The sequence below is a fragment of the Ceratotherium simum genome, chromosome 31 (genome assembly GCF_057802395.1).
Source record: "Ceratotherium simum simum isolate JZ-2026a chromosome 31, ASM5780239v1, whole genome shotgun sequence".
NCBI lineage: Eukaryota > Metazoa > Chordata > Mammalia > Perissodactyla > Rhinocerotidae > Ceratotherium > Ceratotherium simum.
In genome coordinates this window covers 26,475,538-26,493,017 of record NC_141930.1, presented here as the reverse complement: position 1 = coordinate 26,493,017, position 17,480 = coordinate 26,475,538, and the positions used below count along the sequence as shown (strand labels likewise).

General features: G+C 38.8%; 1 protein-coding gene across 2 annotated transcripts in view; it reads right to left on the bottom strand.

Moving 5' to 3' along the window:
- TOX (thymocyte selection associated high mobility group box) overlaps positions 1–17,480 on the bottom strand; it is a 292,959-nt gene that overhangs the window by 135,923 nt on the left and 139,556 nt on the right. For both annotated transcript variants that reach the window (XM_004435727.3, XM_087420532.1), the window contains exon 2: positions 7,900–7,965. In XM_004435727.3, the coding sequence (XP_004435784.2) occupies positions 7,900–7,965 (66 nt within the window). The remainder of the gene's footprint in view (positions 1–7,899; positions 7,966–17,480) is intronic.

The window sequence follows — 17,480 nt, the reverse complement described above, 5'->3', positions numbered from 1 at the left end:
TAGGGAGAGCATTTTCCAAGACAGTCACCAATTAATTTCAAACGGTTAGGGTTATAGTTATAAATTTTTATATCCAAACTGCAAAATAACATAGATCAAAATAAACACAAGAGAAAGAAAAAAAAATACGGATATAGATAAAGATTAAACTGAAACCCTCTTTGTGTTTCTGGGAAGTCTAGCTAAGTCTGCTCCCAAACCAAGGAACTGAAAGTGCAAAAGGAAACTTGACACTTTTTTAAAGGTGTCTGGGTGGCAGATGAGGATATGAAGAAGGAGGTCTCAGAAGAGATATGGGTGGGTGGAAAAAACCTCAGCTTTTCCAAGCCTCAGTGTTCTTATACTAAAAATGGGCAAAATTGCTTTTATTTGATGTATTGGCATATTAACATTTTAGTGTTTGCTTAGAACAATCTTTAAGTGTCTTGGAAATGGAGTTGGCATAGACAGATGACATCATCTAACATATTACTATTCTTAAGTTGAAATACCATATCTATTTTTTAGACATTCTTTAGCAACAGGTTTATTATAACAAGGGCCAGAAAAGAAAATCTAGCATGTTATACATTGCAAAATTTAACAGGAAGTATCATTTAGTTTTTCATAATTGTTCACATGCAAAAGTAAAAAATCTTCAAAATATAATTTTGAACAAGCCAAAGGGCTGTTTTCCAAATGTATCAAACGCAACTCCATAAGAGTCAGGCTGTGTACTGGAGTTAGGACAGCTCTTCCTGGGGCCTTCTCTTTTTTTTGGGGGGGGGAGGAAGATCAGCCCTGAACTAAAATCCATGCCAATCCTCCTCTTTTTTGCTGACGAAGACTGGCCCTGGGCTAACATCTGTGCACATCTTTCTCCACTTTATATGGGACGCCACCACAGCATGGCCTGACAAGCGATGCATTGGTGCGCGCCCAGGATCTGAACCCGGGCCGCCAGCAGCAGAGCGCATGCACTTAACCGCTATGCCACGGGGCCGGCCCCACTTCCCAGTGCCTTAATGTCTTGGTATCATTTGACAGTTGCCCATTGAGCAAACCATCCTCCAAGTGGAGCTCGATGCTTTTTGAGAATCTGTTTTTACCACTAATGCTATTCCATTCAGTTATTTTCATAATTTTTATCACTGAAATGCATTTCCCTAATGCTTGAAAAAACATACTATTAGACAATTATAATAAAATTCTCGAGCACACTCAGCAACAAACATTCATTTTCTGAAATAAAAAATGAATCTTATATTCAGAAATCCCACAGCTTGGAAATGTATATGATACACAACATTTAACCTGTCAGCAGCCTCATTAGTGTCAATGAGTAGGAACTGGCAATCAGTAGATGGTGTGTTCTACATGTTTATGTTTTAAAATGTTCCCAAAATAGCTCTGTTAGAGAGGTTGATATAAAACACTTCTATCGGACAAATGAATTTCAGTTTAAATTTTATGGTCTACTTAAAATTTCTGTGAGGAATTCATATTTCTCATGTAACTAATCATTTATAGCTAACAGAGTCAATATGCAACTAAAAATAATAATAATAATAAATAATAAAGACTGGATGGGTAAAAACTCATCTAAAGTTCAACCATGTCAGTATGTAAATAATCAAGAAAATATGCAGAAATACTGGTATGTGTTTGACTCTCAAGAGCCCCAATATGTATGGTGCCCATATTCAGTATCCATACAGCTATTAAGACATTTTTATAAACTGTAAGAAATATGTGAGCTATTTCAAGATATAATTCTGAAAAACAGACTTCCATGTAAGAAGCCAATTTAGGAAGAAAACAACATAAACAATAGTAACTTGTGTGCTCAAGTGAAGCATCTTTTTAATTTTGAGTAATGAAGATCTCAAGCCAAATGCTAGAGTAGTTTAACTTAATTAGGTGGCCTATTTTTCCAGGCATCCTTTCATTTCCCATTGAAAACTCAGCTTGTATGCAAGGCAACGAGAGCAATTTTGTCTGTAATGAATACCTCCGGGACCGCACAGAGTAATCATTTGAATGTTATATTGAAGACTGGTTAGAGTAACTAGTTTGGGCTTGTTAAGACGCCAGACTTTGTTGGACTAACTAGATTACTCAAAGCATGGCAGCTTTGCCATTTTATTGGGTCAATGGTCAAAAAGTCAAGTTGACTTTACTCCTGAAATTTCTGCCAAAAGGAACCAATCTAAAAGTAATTGGCCTAATTTATAGTTCAAATTTATGTCAGGATCATGGAAATGTTATGGGCCATAAGAGATTTTTTTCAAAAGTGTTCTTAAAAAATATTACACTTTCTAGGCCCTTTTGTCATACCTCATTTACACTCTAACCTAGAGAATTTTCTCATTAGGAAAAAGTGTGATTAAAAATATAGATTAGTTATTAATCTGTTTGCAAATCTCAAAACATAATTCTAACAGTAGATTTAAGAGAATCTTGTACAAAAGGAACTTGGAGATTCCTGTTGGTTCCACTGCCATTGTACTGCTCATTGCAAATAGCAATATGGTATCATTGTAAGAATAACTGCCTATTATTATCTACTTTATTATCACATTAATTCTTTGAGTCTTATACTTGAAATGATTCTCTGAGGAGATGGGGAGTGCTGGGGACTTTTGTTAATGTGTCAAGGTGCTGACACCCAGAGGGATGCTACTGGAACGGAATGGGCAGGGCCGGATTTGCTAAATGTCTGCAACACAGGCCTGAAAATCATTGCAAGTAGAAGACTCAAAGAACTAATGTGATTAAAAAACGTAGACAAAATGTTTTAATTCATTTACTCATCTTTTGACAAATAATGTTACATACTTCTGATGTGTCAGACATTTTTCAAGGCAGAGGAGATCCAGAGAGAAGCAAGAGCAAGTCCTACCTTCAGGAGCTCACAATCAGAACAAGACAAGGAAATCGGTACCAATTCTAGTACGCCACAAGACACAGGGGGGCAAATATGCGCCTCGGTAGCTCCAGCTAGACACTGGAGAGGCACCGAGGTGTGTATGTAGGGAGGAAACATGGATGGTTCAGCAACAGTGAGAGGAGAAATGAAAGGTGGAGGTGAGATAAGACGAGACAAATTAGCGAGAAATTGTGAGGCCCAGAACTCAGGCAGCGATTATGTAGAAGGAAAAGAGGAGACATCAGAAGTTATGCAAAAAGTAGAAGCAACACTATCTGGAATTAACTCAGGGCTGAGGGATAAAGGAGACTCTCCAAGTTTCTGTCTTGGGTGACTGGGTAGGTGGTGTTAACTCTTATGACTAAAGGCAATAAAGGAAAAACAGAAGTTTGAGGGGTGAGGAAGTAGGTTGGAGGTGATGAATTTCGATTTGATGAATTGATATGTCGAGTCTGAGCTGCCGTCAGGGACAGGTACCTAGTGCAGTTAGAAATCAACCCTGAAACTCACATGAGAGAGCTGTCCTAGATATGTAGATGCTCTTCAACTTTTAGATTCAAAATGTATGGTATGAAATGTATGTCAAATGCTTAGTTGTAAGACTCTAGGAAAAAATAATATTGCTCTATTTTATCATTGTTATTTTTTAATCTTGAGATTTAAGGGACTAGGTAAGAGACAGAATTCCAGTGGGGGGAGAGAAAAGCAGAGAGAAATATGATCACAACCTGAAAATAACCTAAAATAGGATCTCAGGTCAGGACATTTATTATTTAGGGTTTACTATGATGCTTAGAATTAATGACAAAAATTAGTTCAAAGGGCCAGCCTGGTGGCACAGTGGTTAAGTTCATGTGCTCCACTTTGGTGGCCCAGGGTTTGCGGGTTTGGATCCTGGGTGTGGACCTACACACCGCTCATCAAGCCATGCTGTGGAGGCGTCCCACATACAAAATAGAGGAAGATTGGCGCAGATGTTAGCTCAGGGACAATCTTCCTCACCAAAAAAAAACTTCAAGCTTAAAGGATAAATGTTCATGGAAAGAAGGAGGAAGGAAAGAAAGTAAGAAGAAAAAAAAGGAGGGAAGGAGGGAAGGAATGAAGGAAGCAAGGGAGTAGGGATGGAAACCAAACAGAAGGACATGGTTTAGGGAGTAAAGGCCAAGGGCAAGGAGAATGTGATTTATTGAAAATATGTCCAATCAAGTAACCAAAGTTTCTCTATGACCCGGCACCAGAAAAATCTTCTGATTCCCCCTATCAAGTGATTATTTCTTGTATGAAAAAGACCAGTTCAGGGGCCCGGCCCAGTGGCGCAGGCGGTTAAGTGTGCGCGCTCCACTGCGGCGGCCCGGGGTTCCAGTTCGGATCCCGGGTGCGCACTGACACACCGCTTGGCAAGCAGTGCTGTGGTGGTGTCCCATAGAAAGTGGAGGAAGATGGGCATGGATGTTAGCTCAGGGCCAGTCTTCCTCAGCAAAAAAAGAGGTGGATTGGCAGACGTTAGCACAGGGCTGATCTTCCTCACACACACACACACAGACACACACACAAAAAGACCAGTCCTTCTCAACCTTTTTCACATGGTACCCAAACTGAGGCGTGCATGAGAAGTGAAGAGTTTCTGTGTCCAGAGAACTGGTGAAAAATGTTGTCATTGTAAGTGGAAAGCTTGGAATAAACACATAGCTAGGGAAAAGGATATTCTAGAGACTGTTATAGAAGAAGAGAGAATGAGAAAAAGTAATGGCACATGTTCAAAACTAAAAATAAATAAATAAACAATCTTGGTGCCATAGATTAAGAGATCAAGAGAACCAGGTCGCTCATCTGTTTCCTTCGATGAACATGTATCTCTTAAGTACAATCACGTACAAGGAACTACGGAAGGTACTGTAACTCTAGGGGCTGGAGAAAGGGGTTTGAGCTTTTTAGGGAAAGAGAAGGACCTCAGAGCTGTGAATCTGAGTGGGCCTGGGAGATTCTGGAGAAGAGCTGGAGCTCAGGTGGGAAGCCCAATCCCCTTCTGCCTTATTGTTGTGTGCTCTGGCATATTGGTCAATGAAATATGACAAATTAAAAATAAGAAAGGAGTGAGTTCATGATGGACTACTGGCTACTCTTGACGTCTGGCTTTTCTTTCATTAGCTCACTCACATTTTCCCACAAACTATGCAGGAGGGAACCTGCAAGTTCATGGAACATGGGCTGCCTTAGCCAGGGTCTGGAAGCACACCAAGGAATCTTGCATTGCATGGTTCAAATTCTATCCAGAGTGAAAAAAAGTTCAATGATATTTAAATTAAAGTACTGAGTGGCCAGCACACTTACAGCTATTATAAGAGAAAACAGCCAATATTCCAAGAATGGAGCCAGGGAGAAGTGGAAATGTCATGGGTTTTTATTACATACTTGTCAGGCTTATTATGGGGTGGTATATTCAATTTAAAAGCTGCCTATCAATTACAAAGTTACATGCAAAAAATTTTAAGGATTTGTATACAGAGCTTAAGAGGTATAGAATGTATGTAGTAGATAGAGCCAAAGAGCCCTTCGGGACTGTCTAAAAGAATATCATTAATTTTTACAGTGTACTTCCATATCTGGAGCCATTCCAGCATTGGCTTTCTATAAAAATCATTTCAAGTTTAGAATTATGCTATTTGCTTGCAGCAACATCACAGGAGCAGTAGTCCACCATATGTTGCTACTTAGCAACTTAGTCTATAAGTCCCAAAGCATGTACTGATTTGAAAATTGAACAGGAATTATAATTGTTGAGTGATGCTATGAGGCAAGTTGTCTTGGATTACTAAACTATGCAGATGTTTGATGTTATGTAGGAAAAGGAACAAAACTATTTTTTTCCCCTATAGGATGACAAAAATTTTATTTATGCTTGCTGAAAGGGGTAAATTGATTAAAATTCCCAAAAACAATACCAGGTAATGAATTCTAGAACACGCTATATTACAGTAAACAAAAGGAACGTTAAGTGTAAAATTTAGCTAAGGCTATTCAACTTATATAATTTGTGAAGTTTATTTCCCCCCCAGAGTATGTATTACCTTACATTAGCCTAATTTTTAAAATAGCACATTCTAAAAACATCTTCATATATACTACATTATTAAAAAATAGTTTGCTTCTGGCACACAAACTTGCCATATCTTTACAAAGCACATGACGGAGCTGGAGCTCTTGACTCCTTCAGAAATTATCACTGGTATTTAAAACATTCTTAGTAACTCCTGACAGAAATATTAAGAAAAATAACGTTAGTTGTTTGATTTGAGCCAGGGCTTAATATTTATCCATTGTACTTGAATTTTAACATCTAAGGAGCCAAGTTGTTCTGATGTATATACTTTGAATTTCCAATCCTTTATCCAAAAGTCTTTAAGACGGATATAATGATTCCCTGAAAGGGAGCAGCTGCGTTATAACAGCAATCATTTATTGAGTTTGTGTTTCTACTGTTTCAAACAAATTCAATTAGCCCTTACACTTCAAAACCCTGAAGGCACCAAAGAGATGATACCGGGTTGCTTTAATCTAATAGTAATACTAAACTTGTCAGTACAGTTTTTGGATTGATGGTTAGAAGAAAATTAATAGTAACATTTTTCATTTTTTAATCAAACAGTGCTATTCAGAACTACCTATGGATCTTGGAGGCTACTTAGCTGAATGAATTCAGTTAAGTAAGAATTCTAAATGCAACGCTGAGCCTTCCAAAGGCATTCTGAGAGGGATCAACTCAGCTGCCTGGAAGGAAATGTAGTCGGGATCTTTGAACTTAATGATGACCTTCTCGTCTGAACAATATAGTGTAGTTTCCAGAATGTCTGCCAGAGGAGACAGTGATCATAATGACTTCTACGTGCAAAGTTCATGGAGAGGCAGGCCTGCCTCTGTTTCGAGTTAAGCACGAGACGTTTTGTTCTTAGAGAAATTTCAAAGCTCCACAAAGTGCACCCCTAACGTATACATTAGATTTAATTCACTGACAACCACCATGAAGGAAAATGGAAGTTTTATTTTTGTTCCCTGTTCCCCTACCCCTCCCAGTTATCAAATCTATTTGGGCAGATACCTTGGCATTGAAAACTAGTACGTTAGATTTTATGCCATAGTTTCTGATACATGAAACTCCAAGATACCACGGTTTTACTATTCTAGAAAAAAATTTGTTCGAGCCCCCAAATGTTCCTATGAAATCGCCCTCACTTTCATTTATTTATTTTTGCTTAAAATGTTCTTATATATTATGTTATACTGGCACCCCAGGGCAGTTATAATTTTGTTTTAAATGCCCTCACTGGATCAAAGGGCCTGGTCTTAAGTATCTAAAAATAAGTAGCCAAGCATTTACTTATATAAATGTAACCATTTACATTTTCATTGGACTTTTGTTGTCACTTCTCATGATTAAATATCTTGTCAACCGCCCCCAGTGAAATGGATACAAACGTGCCCTTGAAAGGTTTCAATCATATCATGCATTTTAGCTTGAAAGCGACCCACCCAGTAGATGCTGAAAGTGGCCACACAGCGCTCACAGGCCATGTGATTTGGGTTATACAGGTAACATTTTACTGAAAACTGCCCCAATAGTTGATAATTAAAGTGATTTGGGACATGTGTAGCTTATAATGATTAACTCGTCTACAGTCAGAAGCACAAATAACCTGCACCTGTAAAGACTTTATTTCCTAAAGGTAAAACAACTGTTTAGGAAAGATCATGCTGGCAAAACAGCTGCTTGCCGTTCTGGAGAGGAAACAAGGTAGTATCTTTCAACAAATGCCAACGCCGGTGTTTTATCAGCTCGATCTCATTAACTGGAAACAAGGCTTAAATGCTTTGTTTATAAATTATGATTATTCCTGATTGCGGCAGTTACTGATAGTGCTACTCATTTGCAATGCAACGCTTTGAATTTGTTTAATTACAATTTGAAACAAGGCAGAGAAGATTAATTAACCCACCTGGCTGGCTGGCACATAGTCCTGGCTCGGCTCTGTCATGCTCATATACATGTTCTCACCGTCAAACTGCGAATGAAATAATAGTAAACATTCAGCAATCTTGACTGTGTGCATGTTTGTTGTTGCTTTTTTTTTTTTTCACCATCAAACTGGAAAATGGTAGCCATAAAAAAATACTGTGGTTGGGAATATGGAAAAACTGTCATAGCAAGTGAGCCACATCTTTTCTTTGATGGTTCTGTTGTCATCCTTCCTGACCCTGGATGTCAGAGATCTGGAGTAATTAGTGCTCTAGTAATTACAGCAAGCAAGCAAGAAATGAATGGTTTCCTTTCATCTGCAATCTGTTTTAAAACAAAATGGCTCATTTTGCGTCCCATGTATACATACTGCAGTTCGGTTGTAATGAAGTATTAAATGAACGGCGCGGTTTCTGAAAGAAAAGGATAATGGAAAATACACGAAGGCACAGCTCCATGCATTCTGAGTTCAGCTCTCAAAAGGGAAAAAGCGCAGAGTTTTCATAATAGACTAAAACTGGCTTCATCACAATAGCTTGTGATTAAAATTTTTCACTTTATAATAATATTTGAAAAGAGCAAGTACCTGTACAACCATGGCTAAGAATAATAACAATGAAGAACAACAAAAATATACAGGCTCATTGATTAAATCTTCCTCTCTGAAGTTTTTCAAAGACATAGAATTAATGTATTCCAAATGCATAGAAATTCATCCGCAAGTTTACAAGTTAGGAACAAGATGGGAGGAGGAAATTCACGGGGCAGTGCAACTGCAGGACTAGCAAATAGTTTAAGAAACAACAACAATAACAACAACATACTATTATTTGAGTTTTTGAAAGCAGTAATCACTCCATTCAGACTTAATCCTCAGCTATCTTTAGTCACTTGATAAATGGGCAAAGCATTCCTTTTTTAGTTAGAGGAAGAATTTTCCCAAGGAAATAATCAAATGGACTAATACAGCCAGCTTCAAAGAGCTGAGTTGAATATACTTTCATTGCCAGCCTAATTTCAGATGTGAGAACTTGAAAATCTTAAAAATTACTTTTCAAGACAGAATAGTGTTATTGACGGAGGTGCAAGCAGACAGTAATATGGACACACTTTATATACCGTCAAAACAGAAAAAAATTGTGTTCTAGACATCACATTCCACCACCGATGAGCTGCTAGCATAAGACGGTTGAACAACACTAGGTGCACACCAAACCCCGTGGCTGTAGCCAGCAGCAGTGGGTGTCCTGAAGGTTCACACACACGTGAGCTGCACAAGCAAAGACCTTCCTAAGGACCCTGAAGCACTCATGAGGTTTAAGTTCAAAGGCCCAGAGGATTTCCTCTCACATCACCCTGCAAATATATTTCATGTTATGTGAACAAACTTATCTAAACAGATATGAAATCACTTACTGAATGATGTGGTTGTTAGGACAAATCAGAAATAGCACACTTAGAAAAGACTAGCTGGACATTTGGATTGCTTTGTCATCTGGCTCAGGAGCCCTGAGTCCAAGCAACTTACCCAAGGTTGCTTTTCCATCAGGCAGGTGAACGCCTTCAACACAAAGATAGTCCAGCCCCAATCAACCCGCTTGACAACTCAAAACCTGACAAAGAGCGTCATTTAGCCTTTCTCCACCCTCATTCACTGTTGGTTTGTTTGCAAATGTTTCTAATGTTAAGATGCCAAAGAACCATTTAAAACATGGACAGTTTCTCTGACTATAACAAACTAAGCTGAACAGAAGTAGTGAAGTGAATCAAATTCTCCACTGCCTATGCATATTCTATAAATGTGTTACTTTCTATTTCATCTTCTCTAACTCATTTTCTAAATCTTGTGTCATTCTCAAGCCAACTAACACTTTGAAGTTTTGGTTTTAGTCGATCCAAAGTGTATGTTAATTGAGTATATTCAATGTTACTGCTCTTGATAAGGACTCTTTGTCCTCAAAAAGTACCAAGGCTTAAGTAATATTGAGCCAAGGCTGAAACAGCATTTTACAATAAAAGGTATGTGGCTATAGGAATAACTATTTTATTGAGTACATTCTATGCCCCCATCACCTACCTGTATCTTTACATGTATTAACTGAACTGATTTAATCTTCACAACAACCAAGAGTTAGGTATTATTATTACCTACATTTTACAAATGAAGATACAAAGGCACAGAGCATTTAAACTAGATGCTCAAGGTTACACAGCTCTTCAGAGGCAAGGCTGGAAGTCAAAGCCAGGCTTTTGAGCACATGCACTTAACCACCAGAACATAGAAATATATTCTGAATCATGATGATGAGTTAACTATCAGTTCTGAAAATAACGTTAATAAATTATCAAAGCAGAGTATTGGTAATATCTCAATGATGTTGAGATATTGTCCAGAATTTCTTTGGTATTGTGACACTTTCAAAAACAACAAGAGTCATAGTGAGCTGTCAATTTAGCAATCAGGCTGATGAAATATTCCTGGATGCTTTCTTATTAAGTTTTATAAGACTTGAGAGGTCGTGTGATGGCTAATATTACATGTCCACTTGACTGGGCCACAAATTGCCCAGATATTTGGCCAAGTATTATTCTGGGTGTGTCTGTGAGAGTATTTTTTGATAAAATTAACATTTGAATTGGTAGAATGATTAAGGCAGATTGCCCTCCCTATTGTGGGTGGGGCTCATCCAGTCAGTTGAAGACGTGAATAGAATGAAAAGCTGATGTTCCTGAGAGTATGAGGGAACTCCTCCTGCCTGACTGTTTGATCTGGAACATTGGTCTTTTCCTGTCTTCAGACTAGAACTGAAACATCAATTCTTCTTGGGTGTCAAGCCTGCCAGCTTTTGGACTGGAACTATACCATTGGCTCTCCTGGGTCTCCCGCTTCCCAACTACAAATCTTGGGAATTCTCAGCCTCCATGATCACGTGAGACAGTTCCTTATAATAAATCTCTTTTTATCTACATATACATCCTGTTGGTTCTGTTTCTCTGTTTCTCTGACTTCTTCTATTAATATCAAGATATTCACAACACCTCCAAAAGCTTATTTCTGAGGACCTCAATGTAGAAACACATGAAGAGGTGACATCTATTTCATGCTATGGCTTGCTTTCTAGGGGAGCAGAAGCCATGCTGATTTTGCTATGAGGGTCTCGGCCTCACTGCACCCACTCCCTGAGCCCCAGAGCATCCCACATACATTCACACCTCTTTGCCCAGAATGCCTTCCTTCTCTTTTACTTGTTGAAATATTTCTTATGCTCCTCAGCTCCCCTTAGTCAGGGCTGGGCAGAGGAGCAAAAGAAATATCCTCCCCTAGGCAGCCCATTGGTTCCAGGCAGGGTTTGTTGTTAGGAGACTAACTCCACTGGGCTCTGAGCCACCAGGGGACACAGTGCACATCTTACTTATCTTTAGTGCCTCTGTAGCTTAGGGCCAGCACATAAGTCCTCAGGAAATGTCTAATTAGCAAAAATTAAATAATATTTGCTTGATTAAAGAGATTACCTTCCTAGAGAAGGCAGTGACTTGAGAAGAGAAAGAAGATTCAGCTTTTAGTGAATGGTTTGAAGGCTTGTGAAAGAGAGCAACTCAAAGTCTTGCAGTGGATTAAAGTTTGTTACTATAGGAGCAGAAGCCCTTGAAAATAAAAAAAAATGTACAGAAATAGCCAGGACACCATTACCAAAATGCTGGATCCAGTTCTTCAAGATTTTTATTTAATTAAAAAACAGATAGATTGGCCAAGAATCAAGAGATCTGGCTATAAATGAGAGTACACTCTCCTTCTAAAGAATTTTGCGTTGCCAAACAAAAGTACGTACATGCGTCACAACAGGCCTAGTCATTCCCCTTGTGGTTGGACAAACTCTCGGGCCCAGGAATAAAAATAAGCCAAGATTCCAGGGGGCAACCCCTCCCCACACACACTCCATCAGGTGGTTAACGTCATCATTGTACTTTTCACACCTCCTCCCAACCACACCCTGTCTAGGAGCTGGTACGAGGGATCTCAACAGACCTCAAGCTGATGCAACATTCTTAGACTGCATCCTGTGTCATGGGTGTATGTCCAGCTGTCATTTGAAGTAAAATTATAGTGCATACAGTCCTAGAATTTCAGTCTTGGAAAGGTCCCTGAAGGCATCATATCTGAATCCCTCATGTTATGATTGAAGAAACAGATTTTTTTTCTTATATTGAAGAAACACACAGTCCATCTGGGAATAAAATCGAGGTCTGGATTCCTGGTAGAAGAGTTTTCCAGTATGACATACTGCTTTATACTCCATCACCCATAAAATGTGAAGGATCAGACTCTACAGCTACTGTTCTGTACTCCATCACTCACAATAAGTGAGAGATCACATTCTATGACTGTTTGTATATGGCTTGTTTGCATCCCCCACAGTCTTGAAGGCACAGCATTTGCATTATTACACTCATGACCTCACTTAACTTCACGTGGACCACACATTAGATGAACCTTATGGATAATTGTTGCAATAACATTGTTTTATTAAAAATACCTAACCACATTTCCTTATTCCTTACGTTTATCACAGTTATTATTCTTAGAAGTCAACTGAATTTAGGCATTATAACTTTTCAAAATATGTCTAAGCATATGAGGACTTTGCATTTCCACGTATTCTCAATTTAAAATCTGAAGCAAAGTTTGGAAGAAGAAATAGGCTGACGTGTTTAAATCTAAATGTAAATGGCATCCACTCAGGATTAGCCTTTCTGACCAAGTGCTTTTATACTCTTTATTGTGTTTTTATTTCAAAGCACCAGGGGATGCAATCACAGAAAAAGTCATTCATAATCTTCTACTACAGTTTTTTGAAATTGTTTTTAGAGGATATTAACCAAACCCATAACCCCAAAGAGCTTTTCAAACTAGGTAGTTATTATTTCTTCTATTTAAAAACTGAAAGCAGGCATCCAACACGGTTAGAACATAGTGAATGATGAGCAAAAATGGGCAATATTAGGCTACCAAAACCACGATGACAAGAAAAATCAAAGAGAAAATGTGAAGCATAAATCAATCATTGGCGTTGGTACAGGAAATGAGATCTTTTTAGGGAAACCATTAGAAGAAAACCAGAAAACTGCTGCTGGGGAAGTGGGAGGGGACCTCATGGAATTCATGAAACAGTATCACATTGTACTGCCTATAAAAGGGAAAACCTTACATTTCTGGGTGTTTTCTGAAGGAATATTTGATACTTGGATTTTTTTAAAGAAAGAGCTAAAAATGGAAATGTTTATAACAGGGAGTTAGTTTGACATTTCTTAGAAGATTGCATTATAATAAGTCATTTTAAGAGAGGGTAATATCCTTAAAATAAAATATCCATTTTTGTATTGCTTGCCTCAATATAAGACTAAAGGTGATCCTTTTTTTTCATAATGTAAGCAATAACTTAAGTTTGGGCAATAAAGCCAAAGACTTTTGCTGTTTCATGTAGAGCAGGGCATTTTGAAAGCTATGAGCATCATGAGAAGTGATGATGGGCACATGAGCACAGCTCTCATGGCTGTTCACACGCATAGTAACAGGTATCCAATAAAAACAGAGCAAGGAGAACTGCTACACTTACTACTACCCATCCTTTCTTTCTCAAGGACAAAGGTCAAGAGACTCTGGAGAGGGAACACGTGTTTATTTATCTTCCAGCTTCAAGGCTGAACGTGTTGATGCCAGAGAGTGTAAGGCAGCCTGCCTCCACGCTGGGCCAGGCTGGATGAAAGTGGTACTGAGCACAGTGGGCCCTGAAAAGTGGCTCCCACTGAAAGGAAAGGAGACCAGTCGAGCACGGCTATCAACACCCACGGAAAAGAAAGCAGAGTTCCTCTACGAGTGCTTGAATGGATGTGGTTACTACCTGGGAGCACACAGAACTGAACTGGGAAAGAGAAACCCCTCTCGGTCTGGCTCCCGTCACTTGAATTGAGTGGCAAACACTGTTGCAGATCTGAATGGCATGGAGAGGGAACATGATCTGGGCGTAGCCCGGCTGCTTGGAAGACTTGGCTACTGGAAGGAGAGAGAAGACTAACCCCACAACTTAGAATCTGGACTCTGTTTTGGAACTAAATTTATATTCTCATTTTTGTCCTAGCGATATACTTATTTAGAGAAGAACTGTATAGCACGTTTCCTTTGTTAACTTTGATAACTGAAATTTTCAATAATATTGCTAGGCATGTATTTTGCACCTGTCCTCGTGAAAGCTGTCCCACACTGAGACTGAGTGGCGTGACTCTCAAGGAGTCAACACATAACAGCAGTTTCCCTCTGCTTCTAAGGGTTTGGCTACAATGCAATGCTTGTTTGTTCGTTTGTTTAAACAAACACACTAAACTTATTACCTCAAATGAACACTGTATTCTTTTAAGTAGTCACCTTATAGGCTCCACACTTGAGATGATGCCATCATGGTTCAAATCAGTTTTAACCTTTGCAGGCACTTTCTCATCACATTAAATACATTAAGGCATTTAATTTTTGTAACAGTCTTGTAATATGGTGACTATTATTACTCTCATTTTACAGATGACAAAACTGAGACAAAAAGGAGTTAAGTAACTTGTCGGTGATGGATCCAATCACATGTTCCCCAGGTCTGCTCAGCCTGCCTGACCCTCTGGCTTTGGCCACCGGCCTTTGCTTCTAGGAATGTCTGACACCATTTCCATGGTCACGAAGTCCCCAAGGCCCCAGACACACCATTTCTGCTGCCACCACAGCAACAGTCCAAGGTGCCCCGATCCCAGCACCAACTTACATCAAGAGGCTCTACCTTCCCCAGAGTCTGTGCAGAAGGGGGCCCAACGGAGAGGACCGGCCCTCGGCGTTCCCGGTGGCCTCTGTAGAGAATTCCCTCATGCACGGCAAGCTGCCATGATTTCTTGGAAAGCTATGGCAGCTTGGAAACAGGCTATCCCTCTCTCTCTGTCTCGCTTCCTTTCTCCCTCACTCTTGTTTCCCTGGGCTTGCACTCCCAGAGTCAACGTGTGGGCTTTCACTACAGGCTCTGCTTCCTGGGGAACCTGGCTTAAGCCAGTGCCCAACGGCACACAGTTAGCAAGTGACAGTGCTCTCCACTGCAGTGCTACACTAATTTCATCCCATCTTTGTTCTTCTTTGATTATATTATTTTTAAGAATCATTAATTCTATTTTAAATTCCTGCGCAAAGACAGAAACCAACTTATGAAACAGTAATAAATAGAAGAACTTAGATTTTCCTATATAATGAAAACATCACTCTATTTGGAAAAAAAAAATGCAAGTTTCTAGAAACCTTCATTAACCCCAAACCTCCAACACAAAGCAATCTACTTTTATTATGCATTATTTAAGAAAGAAAGGAATGTATGGATAAAAACTTAACTACCACTCTAAATCCACTCTGGTGGATTTAATGGAAATAAGTTTAACCAAATCAAAACGTCTGACACACACCTCCGGTTTTTACTAAAAGGCCCCCAAAGGTGGCTGATATTGGAAAATAAGGAGCAATTATTTCTGATTCCATGTAGGAGCCTTGTTTTTGACATAAATTCCCAAGTAATTTCTGAATTTCTATAACTCATAAAGCTGTAAAACTGTACCATACAGTTGAAACTCAGTGTGGTTTCAAATGATTGGTTCAGAACATTCCTCTGACTTGCCCTGTTTTAGACAAATTTTTCTGAATCCATCTAGTAAGTGAACAATTTGAGAAGTACATTCAAACTTGCTGGCAATCCTTACCTAAGCTCAGTTATTTCCACATCATATCAGCTCTCACCTCATTTACTACAGTACCTAAATCCTGCATAGATGTGGAATGAAAAGTATGCAAGTCATTACTTTTGGGGGGTTGGCTCTTTTATTCCTTTTTAAGCACAGTGAACATTTTTCAGTATCTGACATATAGAGAAAAAGGTGAGACTATTTTTCTACACATGTCTGCTCTAGAAGAACATGCTCTGTTCTGGGAACCTCAAAACAAGAAAAATGGAAGAGACTAGCAGAGGTTCAGAGCATTGAAAAAGTTATGAGACTTGAATGACAGATGGATAACAAAGATTAACAGAGAAGTCATATTTAGACTGGTTAGGTGACAATTAAGTGGGATAAAAACTTTTTAAAAAGATTTGAGGACAAACAATTATTGAATAATTTTGAGATTAAAAGTGGTAATACTAAATAAAAATACAAATAGGAAGGTACATAGTTTTTAAGATGGAGATTCTCACTTCCCTATTATTATTACTCATAAAATAACATTGTGACTAAATCTAACAATGATGTTACAAAAATAGACTTTTGGTAATTAAAATCTCCTAATAGTAGGACAGGTGTTGAAATATATTTGGTAATTCAGGGTGAAACCAACCATTTAGAAATACATGAGATTCAGTCTAGATCCACTCCATTTCCTTTTTGAGATCATATTTGACATTTACCTTTTTTGGGTTCCAGAGAGTTTCTGTTTTCTAAATGAAAACATAATGATATTTTAAAGAACTGGATTAAATACCAAGAAAAAGAAAATCCTTCAAGTCATTGAGTACGGGATTGTCCATTGTGAAAGGAAGCAAAATTCCGTTGGTGTGTATCTTTCATTTTAAGGAACTTGAGAAGTCACTCAATCCATTTGTTATATCAAAAGGAGTGTAATTTTTTAATTTTCCTTAAAATCTTCAAATACTATACAGTTATTTCGATTTTTGCCTAGTCTCTCGATATTTAACCATGATTTCATGTGACTATCCCTACTGACTTATCCACATTTTTATGACGATTATGGCATAATTTTCCTTGCTTTGCCTTAAGGCTTCATGCATAAAATGTCCCCTTCCCAAAGCATATTCATTAAACATATTTATAGAGTTTCAATTCCAATTTCTTTATATTGTCTTCTTGTTTATAATAGTTCTAACAACTCCCCCTAGATCATTCTCCCACTCCCATTTGACTTCTCTTTTTTTTTTGTAGCATTCTCCTAAATACTTCATCCTTCCTTTTGACAACATCCTTTTTATAATATGATGTTGCCAGAAGCATGTCGGAGCTGACTCTGGAAGTCTTGTTGCTGGAAACAGTATGTCTGCTTCTACTTGAAGCCTTATTTATTCTGCATGGTGAGGAATGATTGGTTTCCTTTGTTTTACTTTCTGGAATGGCACCACATGACGCTCTTTTGCTGAAAAATTGAGAGAAGAAAATATCCCCACATGGTACTATCAGGAGTGAACCACTGAGCAAGGTCTTGCTGGTACATTAAAATTCAATGGTGGGGCCGGCCCTGTGGCTTAGCGGTCAAGTGCGCCTGCTCCCCTACTGGCGGCCCAGGTTCGGATCCCTGGCGCGCACCTACGCACCGCTTCTCCGGCCATGCTGAGGCCACGTCCCACATACACCAACTAGAAGGATGTGCAACTATGACATACAACTATCTACTGGGGCTTTAGGGAAAAAAAAAAAAGGAGGAGGATTGGCAATAGATGTTAGCTCAGAGCCGCTCTTCCTCAGCAAAAAAAGAGGAGGATTAGC